This window comes from Podarcis vaucheri, assembly GCF_965113315.1.
Source record: "Podarcis vaucheri genome assembly, chromosome: 15".
Taxonomy (NCBI): Eukaryota; Metazoa; Chordata; class Lepidosauria; order Squamata; family Lacertidae; genus Podarcis; species Podarcis vaucheri.
Window position 1 is genome coordinate 12,756,796 of NC_138753.1, and position 20,567 is coordinate 12,777,362.

Below are 20,567 nucleotides of genomic sequence, written 5' to 3' on the forward strand. Positions count from 1 at the left end.
AAAAATTTTGAACTCAGCTCTAGGTTATAGTGTGGAAGCAGCCTTGGAGATTTTGAACCTGTTTTTCGAAAACTATTTTTACAAAGTACCTTGAAAAGTCACCCAATCTAACAGTCCCTTGCTAGGCAACTGATCTCCCCGCTCTGCAGGTCTAAGGATGGTGAAGGTTTGCCAAGGAAAACAGATGCTGTTGATGCCAGACTTCTTGGAACAGAGTCACTTGTTGCAAGTTATTTAGAAAGAGGAAATGGGATGATAAGACGCTGCAGCTAAGAGGAAGGGAGATCCTGCCCAGTAAATAGCCACATGGTGCTTCCAGTTTCCATTCCTCACTTTTCTCTGAGGCTGCTTTGCATCAGTCCCGTTTACAAGACGCAAGTCCTTCCTTAGAGCAGATTTCCTGAACTGTATTAAGTTTGGTTCTGCAGCAACAAGTCGCATAAGGAAGACAGAAAAAAATAATAAAATGAAAGCTGCAAACGCTGCAATATGGCACATATTCTGGACATGTTCTAAATTTAGAAAAGTATTGGAATATATAGCAATGGACACTGAGGTATTAACTGGCCACACTTTGCCCAGGGATCCTTTCCATTTACTGCATGGATATGTTAATGAAACTGTACCAATAGGATAGGGAATGGATGCAAAAGCTCTTAACTGCTGCCAGAATAGTAATGATTTGTCAGTTGGGGTGTGTGTGTGAATGAGAACACCATCCAGGAGCAAATGGGTAAGTAAAAACTGGGACACAGCATGGTTAAGTTTACATATCTGGAGAGAACCAGAGAGGGCAGACAACAATAAAAGTCTCCATTGAGAAATGGAGTCTTTTTATGATATTACTTGGAACCTTGTGATAGTAATTTAGTATGTTTGATTTTGGTATTGAAGTTTGTACCTATATGTTTAATTCTAGACATTCCCTGCTACTTTTATTTTTATTTTTGGCTTTAGTTGCTGAGGGGATGGAGGTCAGTGCACAGGAACCAGAATAGCAGGACCCATCACCAGAACCAGAGGGGCTTCTGTCTCTATGAACACGGTGGCCTCTGAGGTGTAGGGACACTCTAGGAGGCTGAGACAGACAAATGCCCATAGCCCAGGTGAGGCTCACTATTTCTGGAAGGAGGGGTGCGATTCCTCAGTTGGAGTAGACTCCAGGGCAGGACAGGTGAGGGTCACCTGCCTCATCAATCCTAGATGAGCATGCAATGAGCATGCAAAGTACAAAAGGGAAGCAAAGATGAGGTGCTGTGTCTGTTCAACTGCCCACACTGAGGGACCTTGGATGCTCCTGGACCTCTATGGCAGTGTTTCCCAACCGGTGTTCCGCGGCACACTAGTGTGCCTCGAGACGTTGCCTGGTGTGCCGTGGGAGGGAGGCGGGCGACGAGAGGCGGGGCGGCGGCGGCGAGGAGAGGCCGCCCAGCGCGGGGCTCTCGCCGTCTGCCTGCCTGGCTGCCTGCGTGGCGCTGACGTCACGGGGCTGTAATGTGCCCCACATAGGCACACGCGGGGCGGCGAGCGAGCTCCCTCCCACATCCCATCACCGCTCGCTTCGGCCGGCCTACTGGGCTGTCGCAGGCGGAAGGCCTGCGCATGCGCGAGGTTTTCGCGCCTTCGGGATTCCCTTCACGCCTTCCTCCTCCCGGGTCCTTGAGAGCGTGGGAAGCGGCAGCGTGAGACCGGCGTTGAGCCTGGTAGGTATTGCGCTTGCCAAGGCAGTCATTTGGGAAATGAAAACTTGCAAAGCAAGCAACCAGTTCAATCTGAAGTACGTGTATGCTTAATATCCTGTATCTGAAACCTGTTCTGCCCCCTCCCCCACACTTGGTGCCATTTTCATCTACACATGCAGCAGAGTAAGTTGACCCAGAATAGTACCAATTCAGATGGCAGATGGGAGAATGACAGTGCTGAATGCTTTCCCATGTAGAACAGTCCCTGCAAATAAAAACCTAGCATATTTGGAAGAGGGATGCTAGCCTAACCATTACCTTCTATGCTGTTACTATTTTTTTATTTTTTTTTACATAAGTAAAAAGTGACCTTTCCCCATCTGGCATGGTGGTGTGCCTCGAGATTTTTTTCATGAAACAAGTGTGCCTTTGCCCAAAAAAGGTTGGGAAACACTGCTCTATGGGACTGTCCTTTGGGTTTGACTCTGGCCTGTATCCTGACTGCTGGACTTTGGACTTGGCTACATTCTTAGATTGACCCTGAACTGTGTTTCCTGACCTGTGGATTTGGCAATACTGACTTCCTACCAGGTAGGCCAGGGGTTCAGGGCAATGAATCCCCTCTGTTTTGCTGAGGATGACAGAGGATTGACTTTGCTTGAGGAGTCGGTGTGCGTTCTCAGTTCTTGTGGTTTCCAAAAGCACTGCTTATAGGTTGGGAGTGGGGCAGCAGTAAAGTGGTAGTGGTGAAGAGAGGGTTAAGCATTCCTGCCACTTCTCTGCTCTGCATCTCATTGGGGAAAGGACTAGAACTCTGCAATTCCACGATCTGTTGGGTTCCCATTCCATTCAGTTTCATGCCATCTGGGGTTGGTCTCTCGGCTCCCAAGACAATTGGCTCAACTGCCTGCCATTTTTTTCCAGGCCTCTAACACTGACACCCAACAGAGTACACAGGGAGTCCAATTCACCTTCCAAGCATTTATTTCTACTGGAAAGGATTTTGCTTTGCAGGCAGAGGGAGGAGGGGAGAAAAGACCAATTTATGCACACCAGAAGCAGTTTAAATAATCGTAGGAAGAGGGAAAGGGGTGTGTGTAATCGGTTTCCCAATCTGCATCACCCACCTTCAACTACAAAATCAAACCTTTACTATGAAAACTCAATTGGGGGATTTTCGGAGGCAGTTGAGAACGCTGGTACATTTGAAAGCGAAGAAACCGCTCCGAGAGGCTTTCAAAAGCCACAATCTATTTGACCACCACTTCTTCCCTCAACTGCATTACTCGATTAAACAACAGGATTGAACAATCTCTTAATTCAATAATAACAAAAAACAGGAAGGGAATTCTGCAACAGAAAGTTCCTGCCTACCACGCAAAAGGAAGAATGTTTACTGCAGCAGTTCCAAAGCAGATAAGCCACCTTTCTCCCATGTTTGTTTTCCCAAGTTTGCTAAAGCCTCCAGCAAAACTATCCTTAAATCCCTCTGCATAACCTTATTTGGGTCCCTTTCTTTTTTTGCAGCAGGATTAACTGCTGCTTCACAAACAATTCCGTGGGGAAACCTGCCCTGCAGATGGATTGCAGCAAGGAGCTGTGGCTTCCCACTGTGGGCCCATTTCAGGAATATGCAAAACCAACACAAACCAGCTCTTGTGGTTTGCAGCACACTCTGCCAAGGGGGAAGTTTTTGTTGCATGAGAAGCATTTCCAGTACTGTCAGGTGCGTACTGGTTCCTTCTCTTGCTCAACCAATGCAGCTTTTTCCAGGTCCCAGAGTTGTTAAATTTCTTTTGTCAAAAAGCACAGGAGGAACCTCTGGCATTGAAGGAGCTGGCCAGTCTGTTGAAGTGCATTAAGACTCACTCGCTGCATTCAGACTTCATGGGTGCTCCAGCCCTTCAAACCTCTCCCCGTCCCATGTGCCCGGCTTAATATAGCACTTCCTGCTTTGTCAAAAATCACAGTTTGCCATGGCATAAGAACCAGACACTATGGTTTCTGCAATCCCACAAATGAGGATGCAAATCAGGATTAGACTGTGGTTTGCAAGCCTGGCTTGGAGGTCTGGTTTGGAGAAACCAGGAAGTTTTCTAACAAGCCAGGCACACACATTCATAAACTATGGTTTGAAGAATAGGGGAGTGTTGCATCTGAATGAAACCACTGGCTTGCTGCTGGCTTAAAAGGTTGTATAAAAAACCCTCTGTGAATTAACTCCCAATGCAAAGGCAGACTTAAATGTAAAATGTCTGGGAGCCTGGTTCAGATGTTCAAAAACCACATTCATGGGGTGTAGCTGGACAAATCTGCAAAGAGAAGGCTACCCATGGATGGAACTGCAGCTTCTGAGACGTAATTCTCAGACTGGAGTGCCTGCAGCTGTTTCTGTGGACAGCTTCAGTCAAGTTTATAATTTCTGTGTGAATTGATGAGTCCCCAAGAACAGGCAAGGCATATCCTATTGAGCTGGGGAATGTCTGAACCAGCCCTAAATCTGCTGAATTTATAAGCATTTTTGACAGATAGTTACCGCTGGAGACAACCAAGGAGAAATCAAGTGCATCAGCTTGAGTCAGCTTTGCGAAACTGTTGTATCACTCTCTAGATATTTTTTTGCCTCAAGCCTGAGCCTGTGAACAACATTATCCTTGAAGGAGAAGGAATAGGGGAAGGAACAGCACTGGGATTAAACCTTTCTGGGCTGGAAATGGAATTGGCTCCAGTAAGGGGGGTGGCGGTTTCCAGTCAGGGCTTTCATTGCCACATATCCCCGTTCTCGCCGTTCTCGTGGAACTTGTGCAGGTGGTCGGCATATCTGAAAGAGATGGAAGCAACTGGATCAGCACACCTCGGTGTGGTGAATCTATATTGTGCCCCATAAAATGCAGAGTGACAAAAAGCCAAGTTTCTGACCCTAACAGGCTGACCATATGAGGGGCAACGCCAGGAGAGGATGGCAGGGGAAGCAGTGCAAGGTCAAGCCTTCTCCAGGACAACAGCATCCAGCACCAGGCCCCTTCTGCCCCACACAGGGAGAGCAGAATCATATCACTTTAAATAATTTTGGGAAGCGTCGTTTAAGGGTACTGCGAGTGGACAGGAGACCCCTCTCTTCCTCTCGCAGAGCTACAGCTCCCAAAGTTCCCTGGCAAGAGGAGTTGCTTCTAAACCACTCTGGGAATTTGCTCCTTCTTCCCTGGCAGGGAGGAGAGGGGGCAGCATTTTGTGGTTCGCCTCAGGTGCCAAAATGTCTTGAACCGGCCCTGCCCTAGGGGGTTGTTCATATGTAGATGACCAAAGTTCAACATATGGATGTGGGTTGGTGGGGGGAGCACCGAGACGTGGGGCAGGAAGCGTGCCCGCCCCCGGACCTGCTTCAAACCGCAAGCGACGGATTGGCTCAACTGCCTCGACACCTGCAGCCCTGATTTTCACATTTGCAGAGTGAAAGGCATGTTTGCAGAAGCTGAAGAAGCATCTACGTGGTAGACTGAAGGAGAGAACCGGGAAGGCGGCTCCTCCAATACCTACTTCTTTGCACAGAAGGCGGCACAGTCTCTGCCCACGCTCTCGCTCCAAGCTGTTTTGTAGAGAACCTGAGAAAGTAAAGGCAGTCTGTTACTTGTTTAGCTGAGAGTGGGAACCCCTACCCCACCCCACAATGACCCTCTTTGTTCAGATTCCCCCTGCAACATCCTTCCTGCAGCAACAGAGATTCAGGTTTTGAGGTCCAATCAAGTGGGTGCCTGGGGGTTTGGGGTTCCCAGTCAACCGATAGTACGCAAGCCACTCCGAGAGCCCTTTCTGGCCTGAGAGCAGGGTACAAATTCTCTAAAACAAATAAAGCAACTTAAGGGCACCAGGTTTGTCAAGGCTGAACTACAGACTCCTTATTTCCAAAGGCAGGAGGATATCAGAGAGAGAGCAAGCCACAGACTTACCAGGAAAACAAGGCAATGCAAGAAGAGAGTGTAGAAAAAGGCAATTGTGCGGGCCGTCTTGTTGGAGAGGATGAATCTTCCCTGCAGGTGCACCAAAAGAAGACAGGGTTTGGCATTACTCTGCTTTCAGAAAAACCAATAAATACAAAATTCTGCCGATGAAAAACAAAATGTATGCCACCCTGTACAAATTAGGCAAGTTCATACAGTGGTGCCCCGCAAGACGAATGCCTCGCAAGACGGAAAACCTGCTAGACGAAAGGGTTTTCCGTTTTTGAGCTGCTTCGCAAGACGAATTTCCCTATGGGCTTGCTTTGCAAGACAAAAACGTCTTGCGAGTGTTCCGATTTTTTCCTGCTCCCCCCCTTTTTCTAAGCCGCTAAGCCTTTAATAGCCGCTAAGCCTCTAATAGCGCTAATCCGCTAATAAGGTTGCTTCGCAAGACGAAAAAACCGCTAGACGAAGAGACTCGCGGAACGGATTATTTTCGTCTTGCGAGGCACCACTGTATATTATTCTTATTCATATTTATTCAAATTTTATACCGCCCTTCATCTGAAGATCACAGGGTGGTTTACAATATAACAATACATACCATCGTACCAAACGAAAACAATGCCCCTTCCTATACTTTAAAAGGCCATACCATAGACTGTTGAATTAGCCAGAGGCCTGGGAGAAGAGGAATGTTTCTGCCTGGCACCTGAAGTTATGTAACAAAGGTGATAGGTGAGTCTCCCTGGGGAGAGCATTCCACAAGTGAGGAGCCACCACTGAAAAGGCCTATTCTTTCGTCTGTCCTGAAACTCCCCTGCTCAGATCCTTGGCTAGCACTGCTGGGTTCTAGTATTATGAGGTAGAGAAAACACCTCTCTGTCTACTTTCTCTGCACCATGCTTAACTGCTGCCTATACCTCAAACATGTCGCCTCCCCAACTTACTAGCCTATTTTTTAGGCGAAAAAACCTCAAATTTTGATTTTTTCCCCCACATAAGGGAGTTGCTCCGCCCCTTGATCATTTCGCTTGCCCTTTTCTGAAGCTTTCTCCCAACTTTTTTTTGAAGCAAAGTGACCAGGACTGCACACAGCATTCCAAGCATGGCTGCACACTACAGGTTCGCACCAAGTTATTAAGAAAGGGATTGCAGGCTGTGGAGAGGTGCTGCCAGTCAGAGCAGTAAGCTAAGTGGACCAGTGGGCTGACTCAGGGAAAAGCGGCTTTGTGTATCCATGTATGAAGCAGATTGCAGCTGGTGCAAACTCTGCTGGCAACCAGCCCAGACCTCTCCGAACATCTGTTTCCCTCCTCTGGGTATTTCCAACGCAACATGGGCTGCCAGTTCTGTCCAAACTGTGGGACAGGATTGCCTTCAGAGGCAAATATGATCTTCCTGGCATGCCAGGCCTGGTGACATCAGTACACAAGGACGGCAGGGCAACTGGTGACGCCGCACACCTGCTGGGCCTCGCGTTTCAGTACAGACACACACGGACATCAGCTGTGAAACAAGGGCTTGTCGTTCTTGGCCAGGCCAGGCTGGTCCCAGTGACCCATGGCCTTCTCTTCTCCATGCATGAGGAATGCACACTTGCTAACAACCGGGATCAAATTGACTTTATATAAACCTGTGATGTAGCTGCCTCCGGAAAACCACATCCCGTTCTGGTTGCCTCGTCTGAAAGTTGTCAGAAGACCCTCCCTATTCCCCTTAAGGTAAAGGTAAAGGTACTCCTGACCGTTAGGTCCAGTCGCGGACGACTCTGGGTTTGTGGTGCTCATCTCGCTCTATAGGCCGAGGGAGCTGGCGTTTGTCTGCAGATAGCTTCCGGGTCATGTGGCCAGCATGACAAAGCCACTTCTGGCGAACCAGAGAAGCACACGGAAACGCCATTTACCTTCCCACCAGAGTGGTACCTATTTATCTACTTGCACTTTGATGTGCTTTCGAACTGCTAGGTTGGCAGGAGCAGGGACTGAGCAATGGAAGCTCACTCCGTCACAGGGATTTGAACCACCGGCCTTCTGATCGGCAAGCCCTAGGCTCTGTGGTTTAGACCACAGCGCCACCCGCGTACCGCGTACTCTTTTCCTCGTGGGTCACTGGGACCAGCCTGGCCTGACCAAGAACGACAATTCCCAGACAAATTCCTCTTCTCTGGGAACTTTTGAGAATTGTAGCTCTGTGAGGGGAATAGAGGGGTCTCCTAACTACTCTCAACATCCCTAACAAACTACAGCTCCCATCATTCTTTAGGGGGAAGCTATAACTATTTAAAGTAGTATCACACTGCTTTCAATGTCTGGTGTGAATGTGGCCTAGGTCAGTGTTCCTCCACATCAGATGGGAGAGGACAGAGCACCAGTGCTTGTCTTACCATGCTAAGAGTGGCCTTATCCCACGGGCTGAGACTCAGGTACTTCCTCTGGCGCTCCTGAGTACAAACAAACACAAAGCAGAGATGGAAAAGTGAAAGGCAAAACTGAAATCAGCCGTGCCTCACCTGCAACGCCATCAGCCCATGACCTAACAACCCCACTTAAATTTACCCAGTGCTTAAATGTGAACAGACTCGAGATCAAGATGTTATCCTCCAAGCTTAGTTTGCCATCTGTAAAATGGGCCCACTAATGCCTGCCTGCCAGCTGAGCATAGGGGCATCGCCAGGGTAGCTGAGATTGCTGTTGTAGGAACACCGCATACCCCTAGAAGTGCTCTTGCAGTAATTAAAGTTAGTAATAATAGTAGTAACAACAACAACAACAACAATTTTATTATTTACACCCCACCCATCTGGCAGGGTTGCCCCAGATAAACAAGATGTAGCTAAACAAGATGTAATGGGAGGTGGGGGTGGAAATGAAACAATGGTGGAGCACTGGTTGAAGGCGGCTGATAACCATCACCATCATTTAGGAAATGTAGTAGTCGGACCTTGGAATTTGAACGACTTAGTTGCCAAACGTTTTGGCTCCTGAACGATTGAAAACCAGAAGTGATTGTTGTGGTTTTTGAATGTTCTTTTGGTGTTCGTCCGGTGGGGCTTCCACGGCTTCCGATTCGCTTTAGGAACTTCCTGCAGCCAATCAGAAGCCGCACCTTGGAGGTCAAATGTTTTGGAAGTTGAACGGACTTCTGGAACGGATTCTGTTCGACTTTCAAGGTACGTCTGTATTTCAAAGCCCTTCTTTCCCTTCCCTCCCGCAGCTCCATACGAGAGCCTCTCTTACCTTCCTGCTGAAGGAGGCAAAGGGGTCCAGGCGCTCTTCATACTGGGTGGAGTAGCGGAGCTCAGTGTCGTCACTGCCGCCGCCCTAGAAGAGACCAAAACAAGGAAGTCAGGGTGAGTTTGCGGGTGCGTGTTTGCTCCCGGATGTGTGAAAGCAGTTGTCACAAAGCTACTGCCTCACTTTGAATGTCATGGTTCTTCCAGAGCTGTAGCTCAGCGGTAGAGCAGCTGCTCTGCATGCAGAAAAAGTCCCAGGCTCAATCCTTCTCAGGAGGAAGCAGAAAGTTAGTGCAGATTGGGGGGGGGGACATATAACAACGTAAGCGAGCAGGTAGGTGCATATTTTTGTGCACGACAGAGCGGGAGAGAGATTCAAGCTTCGCTGCCTGCCCCAAATCAAAGCATCTAGGTCATGGGTAGGCAAACTAAGGCCCGGGGGCCAGATCCGACCCAATCGCCTTCTAAATCCGGCCCGCGGATGGTCCAGGAATCAGCATGTTTTTACATGAGTAGAATGTGTCCTTTTATTTAAAACGCATCTCTGGGTTATTCGTGGGGCATAGGAATTCGTTCATTCTCCCCCCCGCTCAAAAAAAATATAGTCCGGCCCCCCACAAGGTCTGAGGGACAGTGGACCGGCCCCCTGCTGAAAAAGCTTGCTGACCCCTGATGTAGGGCCTCCAGTCCCCAAAGGGCAAGCGAACTTCCCCAGTGTGCCACCGAGAAACTAGTGTGGTTCCTGGTAACTAGGCCACCTTTACAGTCCTCTATTTCAAGGGCTGTCAGAGGAAATCACTCTATTTGAAGGCATCCTGTGTTTCAGGGATGGGCAATCTGTGCCCTCCCCCGATGTTGGACTACAGCGCACACTGCCTCGACCGCTGGTCCAGGCAGGCTGGGGCCGATGTGAGTTGGGAGTCCAAGAATGTCCGGAGGGCCATTGGCTCCCAGTTCAGAATCCGATTTAAAGAGCTGTAAGAAGGGAGTACCGGCAGGAGGGGCCTTGAAGTTGCCCATCAACAGGGAACAGCTGGGCAGCAGACGGAGAAAATGCACAGCTCATCATCTGGTGCAGCACATTCCTCCCCACTAGGGTGAATGCACTGTATTTCTGTTTAAATTAAATTATTTGTAATTCCACACCTATTTATATCAATTAGCCTGTGTGATCTTTAGGCAGATGTTTGCCCTTTCTGTGGTGATGCTCTCCTTCGTGTGTGTGTGATATGAGTTTTGGGCCACCCTCCCTTTGATGGGTGGGATGCTGAGAAGCACACCTGCAGCAGAGCCAGTGGCGAGAGACATCATGCAACAAACAGGGCGGTGCTGGAAAACACTGAAGCAAAGCGCTTTGCTCTGCCCTTCTCTTCTCAAGTTGGCACATGCTCTCTCAGCAAGCGGATTCCCTGAAGCCACTGGGTTACTTGGGAAGGGGAAGAGCTCTCTCTCCTGGACGTGTAGAGGACCAGCGCTGCATGATGAAAGCCAAAGAACTTTGCTCCACCTGCCTTCTTCACCTTGGTATCAGTGGAACCTGATTTAGAGAATGAAAAACGCCCACTGTTTCCCAGAGGGGGTGCAAAATGGCTCCACAGGATTCCATGACCAGATCCTGCCATTCTCCGGTTGGGGGCCAGTTCATTCAACACACTAATGCACTGCCAGCCAAGGTGTGCTGAATCAGTGGTGCAAGGACAGGCCCTGTGTGAACTGCTGCTACGCTGAAGCCGGCCGAAGTCAAAATAATCGTGAAAAACCAGCTTTGCAAACCATCCGAGTGAAGCCGCCTCTTCCCTGGAACCTTTCCCAAGGAAATTCACTTAGACATTACCAAAAAGGAGAAAAGGGTGTGTGTGTAGGTATTACAGTAGATTTGCATATGCAAATTTATACATACAGGGGCAAGTGCAGAAATAATTCCTGTAATCTAGATAGAAAAACAATACGTCTCACCCTAGTGCGGAAGAAGGTAGCTGGTACCCCCGTATATTGGGTATATACCGTATTTTTTGCACCATAACACTCACTTTTTTCCTCCTAGAAAGTAAGGGGAAATGTCTGTGCGTGTTATGGAGGGAATGCCTATGGGTAGCATGCCTAAGGATTTTCCTCCTCTAAAAACTACATGCGTGTTATGGTCGGGTGCGTGTTATAGAGTGAAAAATACGGTAATTGAAAAGGATTATTTTGTACAGTTGCGTTGATCATTTCTATTACTCTCTGCCAAAAATTTACCAATGTAGGACATTGTAAGAACATATGATTGAAAGAAGCATTGTCCCTATTACATCTCCATCGGCTAGATGACTTAAGACAGCCCTTTCATAAACAAGCGTAATGCCATTCTCAACAGGGCAGCCAACTGACCCGTCCGGGATAGCTTTGCAGGAATTTAATCTTCTCATACAGCTTGATGTTGTCGGCTCTCAGGTTGTCCAGCTCGCTTTGCAGGGCCTGCATTGTATGCTGCATCATTCGGTTCTCCTGCCAGAACAGAGAAAGGAAAGGGTCAGGATCAGGCCCGTCTGAGCTCCTGATAAAAGGCACAAGCTCTGCACGGAGATGGAAGCTTCCATAGTAACAATGTGAGCGCTCACTTTTTGCATAGCTCTTCTTCATTTATTTATTAAATTTATGTCCTGCCCCCTCCTTCCCAAAAGGACCCAAGGGCAGCAAACATAGCCTAATTAATAATAATAATAATAATAATAATAATAATAATAATAATAATAATAATAATATCAACTACCTGCCCTGTTCAGAGGCAAACCTTTGTTTCTGGAAATACGCAAGTCCCACCCTTGGAAAACTGGCTATGAATGCATTTGCTTATATTCAGAAAAGTATTCATATACCGCCCTCTCATGAACTATCAGGGCAGCGCACAGCAATATGAAAACATCAAAAGCAGCGCAGAACGATCAGAATGACTGGCGGCACAAGGTTTTCAAGAGACGTGGTCCGATGGATACTTCCCCACGGCAGGGTCCCAGGGAGACTTGTCTGTTTTCATGTCCACTGCCTCGTGCTTGGCCAGGACGGCCTCTTCAAGATGGTGGCCCAGCTGCAATGACCCCTGGCTGCACGGCCCAAGAACTGGCAGAGCCTGCGGGGCCAGCCCAAGCCCCTGCTGCCCTCCAGGGATCCTTACCGCTTCTAACTCGTGGTTGCGTGCTCGGAAGCGCTCCCTCTGGCTGGAGATGATGGAGAGAAGGGAGTCCATCTGGCCCTCTGGAATCGGGGTGCTTGCCGATGGTGGGTAGCCTAGGAAACAGGTCGGATTACAGGAAAAATGTTGGAACCCACAGCACTCCTGTGGGCTTATACCAAGGTCATTCACTGCAGTCAGTAAATGGCTATGTACATCTCTTTGAACTCTCTTGCTTTCTTTTATTCTTTTCTTTTCACCAAGAATGATTTTTTTTTTTTGCCAACTGCCATTTTTCATCATAACTTAGCTGGCCATTCCCTACTGGCTTTCCCCTCCCCCTGCTTTTTGGGGGAGAGAAACAGCCCTTAGAAGAACCTATGAGGGTTTCTGCCCTCCTACCTCACCTGATTAAAACATAAGAAAGCATCACTGCCTCCTGTTGACGTCACCAAAAGGACTCTGGTAGTTGGAGGCTGAGCCAGGCAGCAAAACGCTTCCTCCAGAAGAGCAATCTCACCCATGGCCTGGGCAAACAGAGTCTCCATCTGCTGGCTAATTGCTTACCATAGAAAAGCGCTGTTGCCTCTTTGATGGGCTCAGGGATGTTCTCAAGGTTTTGAATGGCGGCACCCTTTGGGAAGGAAAGAGAAAAGGAGAACATGGATGCAGGAACGACATGGGAGAGTTTGCTCTTCTTTCCATTCACGACAAGATACTCGCAGGAGCTGAGATGCTATTGCTGATATTATAGCGCCTCAGCCGACTGGGATCTCCTGGTGGATTATTTACACCTCCTGATTTAACAGCAAGAACTAAATTAGCATCCCTGATCTGTAATAACTAAAGAGTGGATTTGAATTTGTATACGCAGCTCATCCCGGGACATGGCTTCATTGGGTGCAGAGGGTAACTAACTCCACTCTCCTGGCCACCATTTTGCATCTGGCTTCTCCCACTGCCTGCCATTTTGAACCTGGCTCCCACTGGGCCAGTGGGTTCGAGTAAGACAAGTCCTGAATAAAAAAATTCCTTCCAGTAGCACCTTAAAGACCGACTAAGTTAGTTCTTAGTATGAGCTTTCATGTGCATGCACACTTCTTCAGATACATCTGAAGAAGTGTGCATGCACACGAAAGCTCATACCAAGAACTAACTTAGTTGGTCTTTAAGGTGCTACTGGAAGGAATTTTTTTATTTTGACTATGGCAGACCAACACGGCTACCTATCTACTACAAGTCCTGAAGACGTCCTATGCCTTGCTTTGAACAACCAGGTTTCAGGAAGCATAGGATAATTTTGCATAGAGTGGTTTGTATTTGAAATGGGTAGTTTTGCCATACAATATGCCATCTTTGTGTGTGTGTGTGTGTGTGTGTGTGTATCACATCCATTATACATTAAATTTATGTGTAATGAATTATTACGCAGAACGAAACAACAGGGCAGGTTGGGAACTAGCTGAAAGCCAAACAAGACAAGTCAGCTGGTAACGGCAAGGCTGGGTTGAAAAAGCATTTCAGGAAAACGCACTGTAAACTTTATTATGGGAAATCACGTTGGCGAGAGATGGGACTGCACAGCAGTAGCTGGCGTCGCGCTGTTATTATAATGCATATAAAACACTTTTTCTTTACAGTGGTACCTCGGGTTACATATGCTTCAGGTTACATATGCTTCAGGTTACATATGCTTCAGGTTACATATGCTTCAGGTTACATATGCTTCAGGTTACAGACTCTGTTAACCCAGAAATAGTGCTTAAAATAAGTTACTGTTGTACTGTGGAACCATCTTATTCAGTAATAATAGAGGTTCGTCACCAGTGAGCAAGGTGCACTCTGTACATGGTTTTGCCTTTTATTTCTGAGGTTCAAAGATCCTAATTATGCTCCTCTCTACTCAGAGATACAGTGGTACCTCGGGTTACATACGCTTCAGGTTACAGACTCCGCTAACCCAGAAATAGTGCTTCATAGGTTAAGAACTTTGCTTCAGGATGAGAACAGAAATCGTGCTCCGGTGGCGCGGCAGCAGCAGCAGCAGGCTCCATTAGCTAAAGTGGTGCTTCAGGTTAAGAACAGTTTCAGGTTAAGAACGGACCTCCAGAATGAATTAATTTCTTAACCCGAGGTACCACTGTACTAATGTAGCTGAGTCCTGAGAAGGATGTTTCACAGGAAGGAAAACAGCAGGGGTCCCCCTGCCCAGTCCAAATCAAGGCCCAAGGGGCAGAGGGGCTTTAAAACTTTGCACCCCACTGAGGTCCCTTTCTGGAATGCCCCCCGACACCTGTTCTATGCATAGGAAGCAAAGCTCCCATTTGCACTACTGGAAGCTTTTCTTCCAATACAAACAGGAGGTATATGGAGCTGCTGATAGGATAGGAAACACAGGGGGATGCAAATATTTACAGCACCTCTCTCTACCCTGGTTCCAAGTCTAGTTCACTTGCTGCAGCTATTTGGAGGCACTCTTTCCACTTGTGATTCCCAGCAGCTAGCCATGGGGGCTAGTAGCCATTCATAGCAATGGGGAGTTCTCCACAGAGGAGAGGACTAACGGTATAAATGGGTCTCATCTGGCTTGGCCCCTGGTGGCTGACTTTGCTGCAAGTGGGGGGCAGCAAATGGTTAAAGGGGACTCACCTCTGCGTCGGGGCGGCGCATTGCAGACATGGACTGAATGGTGCTGAGGTCATGCTCCAGCTTTGCAATCAGTTCTTTCTGGTCGGCAACTGTGGAGACGGCTTCGGTGAACTGGATCTGCAAGTCAGCACAGCGACCTGTGGGGTTGGGGGACAAGGCATGGTGCATTAAATAGGGACAAGTAACAATAGAAAAATAATTGGGATCTCTCACACCTTGCGGTGGCAAGTCCGTGTTGTTATTATTTTTGGCAGGTTATTTCCATAAATACAAAGGAAGACAAGAAACGGGAGGGTGAGATTTAATAGATGCATAATAGATGTTGAGAGCCAGTGCGGCTGTAGCGGTTAGTGTCGGACTAAGATCTGACAGACTAGGTTTCAAATCCACATTTGGCCATGACCTTGAGTGCCAGACACTGCCTCTCAATCTGACCTACCTCAAAGGGCTGTTGTGGGGATTAAATGAGAGGAGGGAGAACTATATATGCTACCTTGAGTTCCTTGGAGAAAAATTGGGATATAAATGCAATTAACAACAACAATAACAAAAATACCACAGTAAATATAAGTGGACTTCTTGGGATCCCAGTGGACAACCACACACTTCAGATGGTCTGGCTTTCAGACATATTTGAGATGCGGCAAACAAAACAAAACAAAACAAAACCTTTTTTAAAATAAAAATTAAGTAGTGTGTTTATGCAGGTGCACAATGAGCTATACTTAAACAGCTAAAGCACCATTCTGGGTGGATATTGCAAACAATAGACAGCTAATTTTTCAGGCATGTCTCTCCTTACTGCTAAATTGTTTTGCTCCACATCTTCAGAGGGCAAAGATTCTCCAGATCCATGGAGATCGATAGATAGATTATAGATATTGCAACGATCCACATTATAAATAGGATTGCCTAGTACAGAACCAAGCCACTAGAGGTCACAGTTTCATAAGAAATACTGGAAAAATAAAAAAAATCCTTCCAGTAGCACCTTAAAGACCAACTAAGTTAGTTCTTGGTATGAGCTTTCATACATGCACACAAAAGCACATACCAAGAACTAACTTAGTTGGTCTTTAAGGTGCTACTGGAAGGAATTTTTAAATTTTGACTATGGCAGACCAACACGGCTACCTATCTGTAATAAGAAATACTGGTATACTGTACAACCTTTTTTTTAAATAAAAACCCCCACAGTGGCTTTCAGATTTTCAAGTATGGAATCTTGAGGACCAGAAGACTGTTGGGGACCTTAACCTCACTCTTTTCTCATGTGGACTCAGCTGCCACAACTCCCCTGCATGCTGCACAGGGTTCTAGGACATGTTCTAAGTGTCTGCGTTCACCACAGTGGGGCACCAGCAAAGTCTCCTGGCCCTTCCTGTCGCAATCTAAGCGCACCTCTTAGATTCTTAGAACATGCCCTTCCTGTGGCTGAGCACTGCCGGGGCAGCCTGGTGACAGTGGGCAATGCTGACCTGCCTGTACCGAGCATGAGAAGTGGCGCCAAGGGGTTGGCAATGTTGGGCACCTGCTGAGACCCTCATCTCTGCAGGGGAGCCCTTGTTGACCCCAGTTCCTGCTCCTCTGCCTCCTTGCTGCAGCTGTTAGGTGCTCCCTTGCTCCCTCTGGGCAGGTGAGGTGTGGCAGGACAGAGGAGCATTGTTCACTTGCCTTGCGCAACTGATCAACATATTTTCTGTGTTGCTGGTTTTCCAAGCTCTGCTTAGGATCTCTCTTCTTAAGGAGACAGGCTAAGCCGTGTAGGCGCCAGATTCCACCCACACCCCCCAAAAAACATCACAGCCTGCTAGGACAAAAGTACAAAGATACAGTGCAGCTCCCAAGGGATAATAAAGTATTATACAAAGATTTCCTTTACAAATAATAGATTTTTTAAAAATAAAAAGTACTCTCCATCTATGGCTTCCATCATACTTGAGAATAAAGGTTCCATATAGTCTTAAACGAGCCAGACATTTGCATATACTGATGGCACCAAGTGGCTGTGTGCCTCAATCCTTGTGTATCTCTTTCCCCTGGCTTTTGACACCCAAGAAGTTTCCAAGCATGAGATTGCCTTATCCCACTCGATGGCTTTGATTTGACATCAAACAGGCACTTTCGCTACACTCTTTTTGGTGCTTACTAAAAACATTTTTGTTTAGACAAAAGCTTACCCAGACATGTAGAATGCTGATGTGTGTTTTTAGTTTATTGCTGATTTTAAATTTTTTTTAATAGCTGCTTTCAACAGTTTTTAACCTGGAATTTTATTGCTTCGTTCTTTTTATAAACTGCTTTGAGGGTTGTTGTTGTTTTTTAAAAAAAGATCAAGTGGTGTATAAATATTATGAATAGAATAATTAAATAAAATGTGTGGTTTTATGACCCACTTGAGTCTTGTAACTGATATAACTACTTTTAAAACTCAGTTTTAAATTGCCATAACCTGCTCTAGGACCTGCTGGTGAAGGGGAGATAACAACAACAACCAACAATAGATCATATAGCCTTCCTTTGGCACCAGCTCTGTCCACTTTTTGTTGAGATTTTTGACTGGACTGAGTGCAACGTTGTCATCCTATTTGCAAGTGGTGAAATGGGAGTGGGGGTGGTATATTTGCGAATTTACCAGCAGCAGTGCTCATGGCAGCTGCCATTCCTTCCCACAGAAGCCCCTCAGACTGCCCCCTCCCCCAAAAAGAAACCCTAATAGCTTTAGAGAAAATTTGGCTCAGCTATGATTTTCGACCCCAAGTTAAAACAGTTTTGTTTGGGGATATCTGAGACCGATTCCGCTTGTTGCAGAGCCACGGATTGGCTGGAGGCAGAGGAATGGTGGGAGGCCCCTGCTGGGGAACTGGGAAGAAGGCTCAGAGCTGGGGGGCTGGTGGTGGGATGATGATGAGCGGCCAGAGGGAGAAGACTGGGAGGAAGAGGTGTCTGAAGCTGAAGGGGGAAGAGGGTTTAGTGAGCAGGAAGCGTCTGGGGCAGAGACTCAGGGGTAGAAGCGAAGGCTGGAGAGGAGGGTGGCCAAGAGGCAGAGGGGAGGCAGGCTGCTGAAGAGGCCAGGGGGTCTCCCCCTCCTGCTGCCACCACCTTCCCTCTCCTGCTGGCCTCCCGGAGCTTAGAAGAGGGGGTGATGAGGGCAAAGCAAAGAGAGACAAGACAATGGAGTCTTAGGCTGCTGGAGAAGGACCTGAGGGAGCAGGACCCTTAGAGAGTGGCGGGAAGGCCTTCTGCCCATGCAACTGCCATGCATTGGGGCAAGACCTACTGGGAAGAGTTTCTGGGATCACTAGGCCTGTGCTGTTTGGGTTTCTTTGAATAAAGAGTTATCTTCAGACAGAGGGCCTTCTCGGTAGTGGCGCCCGCCCTGTGGAACGCCCTCCCACCAGATGTGAAGGAAATAAGCAGCTATCTTATCTTTAAAAGACATCTGAAGGCAGCCCTGTTTAGGGAAGTTTTTAATATCTAATGCTGTATTGTTTTTAACACTCGATTGGGAGCCGCCCAGAGTGGCTGGGGAAACAGCCAGATGGGCGGGGTATAAATAATAAATTATTATTATTATTATTCACTGACGTTGGGTGTTTCATTGCTGACCTGTCCCAGACGCCAGCTCCTGACACACAGTCTGCCCAGTTGTGTTCCCCTTTCCCGCCCCCTGCCACTGACTCTGCGTGTGTGCTTTAACTGTTTATTGTATGTGCATCTGTGTGTATTTTAAATGCCGGTCGTGCTAGTTGCTGATGTGGGGACAGGCACTTCTGTGCATGCTTATTCAGCAGCCCCGCCTGTTACATATTCAGTGGGTCTTAAGTCCTGAATAGGGCTGCACCCTCCATTCCTCTCCCACCTCCCTCCAAAGGGTCGGACATAATATATCCATTTCTAATCCCACCCCAACTGTCCTCTGAGCAGGTCTAGCCCTCCTTTTTTCTGTTTGCCCCTAGAACAGAACTTAGGGAGCTGCTTTACAGAGTCGGACCATTAAATCTCAACCTGGGCCCCCCGCCAGTTATCCCAAGGGGTTCGTAACTCTCCTCCAACCCACACTTGAAGGGATTTCATCTGCTGCCCTCCTCTGCCTTTGTGATGAGGTGATGGCAAGCGCTGGAAAGCAGGGGAGTGTTGCTCAGTGGCTGGGCCTGGCCTTCCCCGCTTCCCTGCCTTGGGGCCTTAGCAGAGCCTGGAGGGAACACAGTTGCTTTTTGGGGTCTCCTTTGCTTGGGGTGTTTTTTATGTGGCACAATACATAGGGATTATTGGTAGGAGGCGGAATACACAGCATGGTGGCTTGAAGGCCCTTCTGCTGATTTAAGGCCCATCTGGTCTAACATCCTGATCTCTCAGTGGCCAACCTCCCATTTAAAATTCCCCTCATCAGATGTCAAGGAGATAACTAGCTACATAACCGTTAGAAGACACCTGAAGGCACCCCTGTATGGGGAAGGGTTTTTTTTTAAATAAAAAGGTTTATTGTTTTAATGTATTCTGGAAGCCCAGAGTGGCTGGGGCAAGCCAGTCAGATGGGTGGGGTATTATTATTATTATTATTATTATTATTATTATTATTAAACCTGTGGGAAACCAACAAGCAGGATTCAAGCCCAAGAGCCCTTTCCCCTCCTGTGGTTTCTGGCAATTCACAAGCACAGCTGTCTCCAGCTTCTAATTCTCTTTTAAAGCCATCCAAATTGGAGGCCATCGCTGTCTCCTGAGAGAAGGAGGTCCATGGTTTAACTATGCACTTTCTTTTACCCATCTGGAATCTTCTGGTGGATTTTAGCCAGCTCTATGCCAAGGTCTGTTGGCAGACTTTCTTTTTATTTTATTGCCTTTTTATCATCTCGCCTTTTTCTCAATGGAGTTCAAGGCGGTGTACATGGCTCTCCCTCTCCACAATAAACTTGTGGGCCTGGCTTAGTGGGGATTTGAACCCTGGTCTCCCACTCTTAATCACTACTCCAAACTGGTTGTGTTCAGGTTCCTTAGTTTTGGCATTATTGGAAATTACTTCTGGTTCTTTATTGGGACAAATTGTGTGGATGGGGTTGCCTTATTCTTTGTTTATTCCTTTCCCCCTGGTTTAGGTTGTTTTTGTGGGGCTTGGGGTGGGGAAGAGCTTTGGGGGCTGTTTGTTGCTCGGAGTAGAATCAGTTGCTTATGCTCACTAGCTTATAAAAAAGAAAATTTAAAAAATATATAAATAAAATAGAATCAAATTAATTGATATACAAATGGCTTTACTTAAATTTTTGCAAGTAAACTCCACTCAAGTATACAATTGATAGTACTGATTCTATGTGTAGGAATATATTAGTGGCAATTAAAACTTGGATTTCAGTTCTCTTGGGAATGATTTCAATGGCATGCACTTTGAAATAAAACAAAAATTGTATTTAGTTTAGTGATTGATTAGCTGGGTTGTTGATCGTTGGTTATACTGGGGTGGGTGGGATAAAGGAATGAATTTATAAATAATTTTTTATCTTTTGTACCTTTTTGGATTGATTAATTGGGTTTTCAGTGGGTATACTGAGGAAATAAATGAATTTATATTTATGAATGAATGAATAAATGTATACTTAATACCTTTTGGAATTAATCACTTGGGTAGTTGAATGGTGGTGGGCACACTGGGGAGATGATTTTTTGCTGCCTCCTTTGATTTTTGGCACATTTGCAAATTTATTTGTGGAGGGCAAGGGGAGGGCAAAATGGGATGCGGTACAATGTGAGGAAGAGTGGATACGGAAGATATGGACAACAGCAAATATACTCCAGTAGATCCCCCCCCAAAGGGCAGAGAGATAGAGCTTGTTCAAGTGGAAGATGCTGGTATTTGGGAGCCAGTTTTCTCACACACAGCGCTCTTCCACCAAGTTGTAAACATCTCTTCTGTT

The 20,567-nt window shown here is 47.0% G+C and overlaps 1 protein-coding gene across 1 annotated transcript in view; it reads right to left on the reverse strand.

Moving 5' to 3' along the window:
- Positions 1-2,648: 2,648 nt before the first annotated feature.
- The window catches only part of CUX1 (cut like homeobox 1), a 267,797-nt gene continuing 249,878 nt past the window's right edge, over positions 2,649-20,567 (reverse strand). The window contains exons 15-23 of the mRNA XM_082201347.1: positions 14,656-14,792; positions 12,574-12,640; positions 12,010-12,122; positions 11,226-11,342; positions 8,860-8,943; positions 8,007-8,063; positions 5,630-5,710; positions 5,220-5,284; positions 2,649-4,503 (exon numbers count right to left, since the gene is read on the reverse strand). Of these exons, the coding sequence (XP_082057473.1) occupies positions 4,443-4,503; positions 5,220-5,284; positions 5,630-5,710; positions 8,007-8,063; positions 8,860-8,943; positions 11,226-11,342; positions 12,010-12,122; positions 12,574-12,640; positions 14,656-14,792 (782 nt within the window). The 3' untranslated portion in view covers positions 2,649-4,442. The remainder of the gene's footprint in view (positions 4,504-5,219; positions 5,285-5,629; positions 5,711-8,006; positions 8,064-8,859; positions 8,944-11,225; positions 11,343-12,009; positions 12,123-12,573; positions 12,641-14,655; positions 14,793-20,567) is intronic.